The 10000-nt window shown below is 41.5% G+C and overlaps 1 protein-coding gene across 1 annotated transcript; it reads right to left on the reverse strand.

Moving 5' to 3' along the window:
- Positions 1-76: 76 nt before the first annotated feature.
- On the reverse strand, positions 77-5433 carry LOC122132668 (oocyte zinc finger protein XlCOF6-like). Its single transcript, XM_042707285.1, has 5 exons — positions 5328-5433; positions 4880-4935; positions 3402-3548; positions 2909-3008; positions 77-1596 (listed from the first exon to the last, which is right to left on the reverse strand). Exons 1-5 carry the CDS (start codon positions 5431-5433, stop codon positions 77-79), a joined length of 1929 nt encoding a protein of 642 aa, XP_042563219.1.
- Positions 5434-10000: the final 4567 nt, after the last annotated feature.

The raw sequence follows: 10000 nt of genomic DNA on the forward strand, positions 1-10000 counted from the left end.
TTTCTGCACAAGTTATTAAGCTGCACACATAGATAATAATTCAGTGTGGGAGAACACACACACACACACACACAGGTCACCTCTCTCCTGTGTGAGTGCGCTGGTGTAGTTTGAGATGATGCTCTCGAGTAAAGCTCTTGCCACACTGAGTGCAGTGGTACGGCCTCTCTCCTGTGTGAGTGCGCTGGTGTCGTTTGAGATGATCCTCTCGAATAAAGCTCTTGCCACACTGAGTGCAGTGGTACGGCCTCTCTCCTGTGTGAGTGCGCTGGTGTAGTTTGAGAGTTCCCTCTTGAGTAAAGCTCTTGCCACACCGAGTGCAGTGGTACGGCCTCTCTCCTGTGTGAGTGCGCTGGTGTAGTTTGAGATTATGGTCTAGAGTAAAGCTCTTGCCACACTGAGTGCAGTGGTACGGCCTCTCTCCTGTGTGAATGCGCTGGTGTAGTTTGAGATGATCCTCTCGAATAAAGCTCTTGCCACACTGAGTGCAGTGGTACGGCCTCTCTCCTGTGTGAATGCGCTGGTGTCGTTTGAGATCTCCCTCTTGAGTAAAGCTCTTGCCACACTGAGTGCAGTGGTACGGCCTCTCTCCTGTGTGAGTGCGCTGGTGTAGTTTGAGATGATGCTCTAGAGTAAAGCTCTTGCCACACTGAGTGCAGTGGTACGGCCTCTCTCCTGTGTGAATGCGCTGGTGTAGTTTGAGATGTCCCTCTTGAGTAAAGCTCTTGCAACACTGAGTGCAGTGGTACGGCCTCTCTCCTGTGTGAGTGTGCTGGTGTAGTTTGAGATTTGCCTCTTGAGTAAAGCTCTTGCCACACTGAGTGCAGTGGTACGGCCTCTCTCCTGTGTGAATGCGCTGGTGTGCTTTGAGATGATGCTCTAGAGTAAAGCTCTTGCCACACTGAGTGCAGTGGTACGGCCTCTCTCCTGTGTGAATGCGCTGGTGTAGTTTGAGATTTCCCTCTAGAGTAAAGCTCTTGCCACACTGAGTGCAGTGGTACGGCCTCTCTCCTGTGTGAGTGCGCTGGTGTCGTTTGAGATGATGCTCTCGAGTAAAGCTCTTGCCACACTGAGTGCAGTGGTACGGCCTCTCTCCTGTGTGAATGCGCTGGTGTGCTTTGAGATGATGCTCTAGAGTAAAGCTCTTGCCACACTGAGTGCAGTGGTACGGCCTCTCTCCTGTGTGAATACGCTGGTGTAGTTTGAGAGTTCCCCCATCAGTAAAGCTCTTGCCACACTGAGTGCAGTGGTACGGCCTCTCTCCTGTGTGAGTGCGCTGGTGTCGTTTGAGAGGATGCTCTAGAGTAAAGCTCTTGCCACACTGAGTGCAGCGCTGACGCCTCTTGTCATTCGCTCCTTCCTGTTGTGAAGAGGGGTTAGGGGCGACTTTACTGGATGTTGACCTGGACGGCACAGTTAAATGTTTTTGTTTGTGTTGGTCACTGCTTCTGGAAGGTGCCAGAGTCTCTGGTCTGATCTCTCCAGACCTCAGCAGTCTCACGTACTCGTCCGTGTGGCTCCTCTTGATGTGCTTGTGGAGGTAGATTTGAGCCGTGTAGGAAAACGGACACAAGGAGCACGAGACGCCTGAGACACCTCTGACAGAAAGAATAAAGAGAAAGATGACATTTAGGTTCAGGCAAAGAAACATGTTGGATGTAAACTTTTTACATAAAAGTACATACATACATTTTAACCATTTCTTTTCCAACATTTCTTACTGTCATTCATTTCAATATTCTCATCATCTTATATCCACTCATCAGTGATTCAGGTCTGTGATGCAGAATTGCTCTTTAACATTCTTTTACATTCAAGTTCTTTCACAGCAGGTGAAGCTGACATGGTTGCTGAGTCGTCCAACCCTCTCTGATCTAATGAGGGTGGTGTGATCTAATGAGGGTGGTGTGATCTAACGAGGGTGGTGTGATCTAATGAGGGTGGTGTGATCTAATGAGCCTCCGTTGCCGCACCACCAGACTCAGAAATAGCTTCATACACCAAGCTGTCAGGAAGCTAAATTCTCTCCCCTCACTCCCCGTCAGTCTGACATGAGGCTGAAATCCCCCCCCCCTATAATCACTCAGAACTCTGCAACAAAACTGTCTCTTGCACTTTTATCACTTACGTTTACCATAACCACTTACTGTTATACTTGCACTGCTAATGTAACAAATACATCTTACAGGATGTCTTTTTTGCTGCCATTACCTAATTGCCTTTTTTTGCACTACCATAACCTCACTTTAAAGAAAACTTATGCTGCTGTACGTGTATCTGTATGTTTATATCAATATGTATATCTATATATCAATATGTATATCTATATGTAGGACATGTCTTGTCTTATCTGTTGTTGTGCCTGTGCACTTTATATGTTTCACCGTGGGAGAGTGGGAAACGTTTTATCGATTCCTTTGTATGTCTTGACATGCAAAGTAATTGACAATAAAGCTACTTTGACAACTTTTTTGACTTTTGACAATGCATGAAAGAAAACAAACTTTTAAAATGATTTGTTTCTCACCTTTACTCTTCATTAGGCAAACTATCAAGTAATCTCCCCTCTTTTCAAATTACTGCTTTATGTATCTAGATCTGCCATACATACGGTTTACTATGTGTGTGTGTGTGTAGATTTCCATTTCTGTGTGTGTGACACTAGTCTGTTGGCTGCCTCCACGGCAACTGGTCTTTGTGCTGTTTCTCTCTTAGACACATCTGACACACACACAAACAAAACAGACTTGTGAAACCAATTTGCTGTTTGCCTTTACTGTTCATACAGCAAACTGTGATCTGCTTTCTTCCGCTCAACTACTTTATGTCCAAATACTGACCTATGTTGTGTTTGTGTGTGTGTATGTGTGCGTGTGTACACTCCCCTGTCTCCCTCTGACCCTCTCACCAGGTCTCTTTGCGGTTGGGTCTTGCTCTCTCCCTCCCTGTCCATCCACACTCTCCACGCCGTCTCTCTCTCCACCCTGGTCTGAGTCTGTTCTGGGGATCTGAGGACGAACAGGAGCGAGATCTGTCTGAGAGTTCGATCAGCAAACACGAGTTCTGTCCGAGAGTTCGATCAGCAAACATGAGTTCTGTCCCGTTCATGCATATGTACTGTATGTGTGTGTTAGTGTTAGTGGGTCCTGAGGACACTGAACGTTGCTGCTGATAGGTTGAAAACTGCTGTTTCTATTCTATAGTGTGTGTGCTTATGAGACCTGTTTGCTCTCCTCTCCCTCTATGGTTCTGTCCCTAAGGAACAGGAGCTCCTGTTCTGTTTGTGTGTGTGTGTGTGTGTGTGTGTTTTGGTGAGTGTGTGTGTGTGTGCATGTGTACGTGTGTGTTTTGGTGAATGTGTGTGTGTGTGCTTTGTTGAGTGTCTGTGTGTTTTACAACACCTGTTTGTTCTCCTCTGTCTCTATAGCCTGTTCTGTGGGACTGCTGTTTCTATTTCCAAATGGCTGTGAAATCTGGATGTCCTTGCTGATTGGCTGTGAAGTCCTGTTGTCGTCGCTGATTGGCTGTGAAGTCTTGTTGCTGATTGGCTGCATAGAGAAGAAGAGACAAGACAAGCTATTGCAGGCGCAAACACAGGCTAGAGTGCAACCCCTTAACATGTGTGTCAAAACTGCACCCCGCTTCGAGTCTTTAGACCCTTAAACATCTCCGAGAGCCCAAACCTGAATAAAAGCTTTCTGGCTCAGGAGGATGCTTGCTTTGGGCAACATCATGGCTTTCCCTACTAAGGATCGGGGATTTTCTGACTATAAGTGAACTAGTGAACAAACGCTCAACATTTCCCACTTTCTCTAGTGTCTAGTGCTCTACCTGTTCACCTAACTTAATGTCTTCATACTCTTTTCTGATTGGCTGACGGGTGTCCGAAATTTCAGTATAACGGGACACCTAAGCAGCAGATCCGGTCAAGTCACTCAGTAAACTAGGAATGGTAACCATGACAACTATAGTAAATAACATTTGACTGATAAGATGGCCATCAGTATCTCTAATACAGCTAGTATTTTTAGGCAGTCAATCCATTGAATGAACAGAAAACATGAACAGTATTCTGTCATGTTCTCCAGTACTATAAAAAACAATAAATTGTTGCTTTATGTCATGGAGTTCTTTGTCTCCATCTCAGGACTCGACACTTACTTTTTTTAAGGAGCTCTTGTTCACAGGAGAAAATGAGGGCGGCCAACGTTTCTATTATCTGGCCAATAGTCATGTTTCTACTGTCTGGCCAAATCCGGGCGAGCTACTGCGTGCCAAGGCCGATTACCCTTGGGCCAAGCAGGACTAACTAGTGCTTGAGGCGGTGTCAAGGTAATAGGCGTGGTTATCGGAGTTAGGTAAAAGAGGTTCAGCAACAAAAGAAGATAACTTGTTACTATGAAATAACATGCACGCTACAAAATAACTTTATCAGATAATAAATCTTGTACATGTTGTTGGTACACCTGGAATTTCGACTTGAATCAGGGCGTATGGTTTAATCTGGAGCCTATGTAAACTGTTTGCCTCTCCTCCAAACTGTAACCTGATGCCACTTTGTTGTCACATCCCCACAGACTCTCTTTCTTTGTTCTCCGCTCCTGGAGAGCACACCTCACTTTTTCAGTTTTAAGGATCCACAGGAACCCTGAGTAGCATAAACACTAAAATAAATAGTTTTGGTAATTTTCCCTTAATTATTTATATGATCCCTTCCTATCTTTCTTCATAAGGACGGCCAAAAAGTTTAGCTGTTCACCTGAGATGGCAGGGCAGGAGCTGGGGGCTCCGTGTTCACCTGAGATGGCAGGGAAAGAGCTGGGGGCTGGGTGTTCACCTGAGATGGCAGGGCAGGAGCTGGGGGCTGGGTGCGCCTCACAGAGCCGACTCTGGACTTAGCTGGGGTTCTGACGGGAGCTCTGAAGGCACGAGAGGCTGAAGAAGACAGAATCAGTTGAGGTCTTCATCTTTCTCTATTTGTACTCTTTTCTCTAATCTAATAATAATAAAAAAAAACATTTCAGAGGCGGCAACAATGGAAAAAAACCTGAGCACCCCATGTGCATAGAGGTTCATATGTACCGATAATTATTATATAACCTTTGTGCATTGTACACTCAGTTCCCAGTTTCTTAGGTGCACCTAGCGAAAACTAAAGCAGTCTCATATAACAGTCCTGCAATAAATTCCCTTTCATGATTGTTTTAATGTTCAGGCTATGTTGAAACAGTTTAAGATTCAACTGTATGATGATGGATTGCACATGATGAGCTTTTGTAATTTCTCTGTCTGGTAAGATGGTTTCAAATATTTAGCTGTATACTGACCTGGAGGTCTCCTCTCCAAACTGGGTGTCCACTCTTCCTCTGAGTCGGTGCTGTCAGCAGTGGGTGCTCTCGCCAACGTCACCCTTCTGGCCCGGCCCTGCCTCATGGCTCAAAGTGGAGGCTTTAAAACAGTGACCAAGACATCTGTACTTTGAGATTAAGCGAATCCATGGACATCTCCTTATTGTGACTTATTGATTACAATAAACACTTCAGATTTCTACAACCAGTCTCCTGTCTTCTGATAGAAAAGGAACGGAATGATCAGCCACAACACTATCTTGATAACTAACATTCAGACTTTTTTCATTGGCTAACTTTAAATTCGACTTGTGACAGGAAATTTGCGCGCGCGGGCAAAGGCGTTTGAAAGCGACATAAAGAAGCCTCACGTTACTTATTTATCCCAACAAACATAACCTGTGAGGAAAAATTTACACCAGAACAACAGAACCTCCAAAAGATTTAGGCTACCACGACAATTTCTTACATTATATGAGGCGTGGCAGTTAGCCTAATTATCGATACTGATAATATAAGTTTTCTTCATTACAATAGAATTACTGCAGTACCTCGTTTCATTATTTAACAGGCCACGTCTAGTATAGGCTGGCTAAATAAAACGAACCGAATAAACCGCAGACCAACGGTCATTTTTAGCTAACTGTAAAGGCGAAGAGTGAACGGTTGAACTTTAACTTACTGCTAACGTAGTCGGTGTTCATTTTATATTTCAATATCACCAACCTGCTGTAATGCGCTGCACGATGTCAGTTGGGTCGATAACTGACGCCGATTCTCCTCAGAGAGCCGGTCACAGGTATATACCACGCTCGAGAACATTCATTTCGCGCTTAAAATAATCATCCAATGAAGTTCGTGGGTTCGCGGATCTCTTGACGCTTGTTATGAAATTAGTCAAATGATCAGTTTTTATTCTTAACCAGCATCATCCATCACACATACATCAGACCTTTCCACTTAAATGTCAATGCTGCGGTGGATATTTGTCTACACCACAGAAATGAACCAAGAAAACTCATAGTAAAGTAAGAAAATGAAGTATGCCCTGCTATGAAGCAGCTGGTTTGCGTTTAATGTGTGAATTATTCTGGGACATCTGTTTGTCTCCGAGAGAATTCCAATAACATTAATTAACGCAACTCATGATTACAACATGAACAGACAACATTTGAGATGTAAACAAATCTGAGAAGCAGAAATATGTTTGCCTGTAAGTGAGGATACAAGTGTGTGAAATGATACATTTTGTGTGTGAATTGATCACTGTCTGTAAAGATAACACATTCTGGAGCTAATGCCTTGTAGTGTCTGGAGAACCCAAGGCATCAGCCCTACTCTCACTATTTAATATCTATCCCATATGGTTACAAACGTAAACTTTGCAGTTGTTCATCATCTCATCCTTTAAGACTTCATCAACAGAAATTGGTTAGAGTTAGACCAATCTATTTCTGGTGAACATTTGAATTGCTCATGCTATTACATAGTACTTTTTAATTAGGGAATATAACTATATTAGTCTACTGTGTGTGTATGTGTAACAGGTTAAAGAAGGAGAAATACTTTTGCAACCTTTCATTTTCTATTTTGTGTCTATATGAGTTTATTTCACCAAAATCTTGTATTTGTTCAGCCATTTCATGGTAGCTAATAGGTATTGGGAGAGTTACTCTGAACATAATTTACACGTATTAAACATATAATAACCTATACATGCCAAGCTACAGGTCCACCTTGATATCTTTAAGGATCAACTTTCAGTCTTTAATAAAGCAATAAGAAATGCTAGGAAGGATCATTTCTCTAATTTGATCTACAAATTCTAACAATTCCAGGGTCCTCTTTTCAACATTAGACAGCCTTATAAATCCTGCACCTAAATTAGATGATAGTCTCTTTTCCACCTCCAAATGTGAGGAATTTGCAGCATTCTTCAGAGATAAGATAACGAACATTAGGAAGAATATTGCTCAAAAAATTCCAAATGTCTTGTTTTCTGATCCCCTTCCACCATGCTGTAACAGCATGAGCTTTTTGCACTGGCTGATATAGAAATGCTGAGCAAAGTAGTGTCACAACTGAAGCTGTCTACATACCCTCTTGATCCCTTTCCCACCAAATTTTTTAAGACCATCTTTGACTCTGTGTCTAAGGACATTCTAGCCATTATTAACTGTTCCCTGCTTACAGGTATTTTCCCATCAGAACTTAAAACTGCCCTGGTGAGACCCCTCCTGAAGAAAAGCAATTTAGACTCTTCAGTTCTAAACAATTTTAGACCCATCTCCAACCTTCCCTTTCTAAGCAAAATCCTGGAAAAAATTGTCTTTAAACAGTTAAATAATTTCCTAGATGCTAACTGTGCATTTGACACCTTCCAATCTGGTTTTCGTTCCAATCATACACTGTAAAAAAAAAAAAACACCTAATTTTACAGTTAATAACTCTAAATTTTTACAGTGGTTTTCTGTTTTGTGAAATTGTATACAAAACTACGTATAATTATGGAGATTAACTATAAATTAAAAACACGACTGCTATTTTAAGTATAATGCCAATAATGACAAATTACATTGATTTCTATTTTTTTTACAGAAAATAAATTTATTATTTATACATAATTTTTCCGCTTTTCTAAAATACATGCAAATGTAAATAAAATTACGCTGATTAGCTGTAATTAAATATGTAGCTCATTATATTAAGGTTTATGTACATACTAACAATTTAGCATGTTTCTATGTCAATTTACAGTGAGTCCCTCTAGTTTTATGTGTATGTTATTTTTAGGGCTGTCAGCGTTAACGCGATAATCTATGCGATTAACGCGGCCGCGATTAACGCGATAAAATATTTTAACGCAATAAACGCAATTTAAAAAAAAAAAAAATAATAATATTTTTTTTTTTGGATAGGACATGAAGTTATGACAGGAAGCGAGGCGGAGAATAGGTGGGGAAAGGATTGGGAAATTACATCAGGCCAGACTTGAACCTGTGTCCCCTCGGGCAATGTAGCCCGTAAGTAGGGGGCTTGGCCTACCATTTTATGGGAGCGATGAGGGACAGGTCGGGCTTGAATAGCCCCCCTTGTTCAAAGTGGGGAATGACAGAAAAAGTTTGAGAACCACTGCGATAGTTGAAAATGGAGAGAGCTGAGAGATTGTTGGGTGGAAAGTCTCTGTTTAAGAGCCAAAATGACGGAACAATCAACAAAACTAAAGTTGTATGTAGCATTTGTCAAGCTGAATTTAGCTATCACAGAAGCAGCTCGTCTTGAAGTTATCACCTTAATGCAAAGCACCCGACAGAAAGCAGTCCCAGGTTAGATGATCGCCAACCCACACTCCATGACTTCTCTAGGAAAATAACTAGACCAGTCCGTGAAAAGGTTGCCATTTGGGTTGCTGGTGACTGTCGGCCCATCAACATAGTTGAGGACAGTGGGCTGATTGAGGTGATTCGAATTGCTTCAGGGGAAATTCTTACGATTTACCGTCGAGGGGCACCATTGTGTTTAAAAAAAAAATACAATTAAACAACAGTGTCTAAAATACACGCTGTATGAAGTGATTACTCGTTAATTTATAAGATTTAGTCTTAAGAAGAAAAAAAAACCTTTTATTCGCGATTAATTCATTTCAAGATGTGCGATTAATTAGTTAATTTTTTTTTATCTATTGACAGCCCTAGTTATTTTACATTCAGACAAAAATTGTTTGCAAACCCATTTTCATTAAATCACACAATGCATTAATTTTAGTACAACGCTGCTGTTAAAACTTTCAGGCATGTTGCGCCTTTAGCCACCCCAATCAGTGATCTCACACACACTGTAAAACCTGGGAAGTTAATTCAACTCAAAATCATTTTTGGAAACGGGTTGCCTTGAATCATTTGAGTTTGGTAACTTAATTAAATTAAGTTAAATTAAATTCAACTCAAATCATTTGAGAAAACCAGGTGCCTTAAACCATTTGAGTTGAATAGCAGAGTTATCACTACTTGTGTATTTTGCTTTATGTTAACTTTTATGTTGATTTATGTTCACTTCTACCACACAGATGGCTCAGAGTATGTGACTCTAGTATTTACATTAGTTTCATGTTCATGTGTTCTTGAAACGTGGGATGTAAAAGATGACTTCACTTTAAACGCCTTGTTGCAATTGCTGAATGGGCAATGTACTAACTCGTTTTTACTCAAATGTGCCTTGAGGTGTGCAAGAAGATCTCTCAAATTGGTGCATTGCTTCTTACAATTAACATCATCACACACAAATGACTGTTGTGTCTCATCCAACTGTGAAACAGGGCTATTGTGGGAACGGTAGACATGAGCCTTTAGGGCTGTGTACTTCGTACATTTTTGTTTGCAGTCTGAGAAGCAACATGGATAATAACCATTTGCCTCATGTCTATGCAAAATCTGGTGATCAGCTTTTAATACTTTTAAGGGACATACCACATGAGCAACATGTAAACGTTGACGTAACATGTGCCATTGAAAATACAAACTAGAACATGCCAAAAAAACACTATGCAAGTAATAACTGCCCTTTCAAATCTAAAGCTCTACAGATCCACGCTGCACACTCACAACCTCAAACTAAAATGTCATGACATACCAACTGCTGTGCAACTCTCCTTG

This window comes from Clupea harengus, unplaced genomic scaffold, assembly GCF_900700415.2.
Source record: "Clupea harengus unplaced genomic scaffold, Ch_v2.0.2, whole genome shotgun sequence".
NCBI classification, from domain to species: domain Eukaryota; kingdom Metazoa; phylum Chordata; class Actinopteri; order Clupeiformes; family Clupeidae; genus Clupea; species Clupea harengus.

Excerpts from the sequence above, each read along its gene's own strand:
- LOC122132668 (XM_042707285.1), bottom strand. The coding sequence starts at position 5,433 with ATGAGGCAGGGCCGGGCCAGAAGGGTGACGTTGGCGAGAGCACCCACT. Across the intron at positions 4,936-5,327 it reads TTTGGAGAGGAGACCTCCAG|CCTCTCGTGCCTTCAGAGCT; the intron begins GTCAGTATACAG and ends TGTCTTCTTCAG. Across the intron at positions 1,597-2,908 it reads CCCAACCGCAAAGAGACCTG|GTGTCTCAGGCGTCTCGTGC; the intron begins GTGAGAGGGTCA and ends TTTCTGTCAGAG.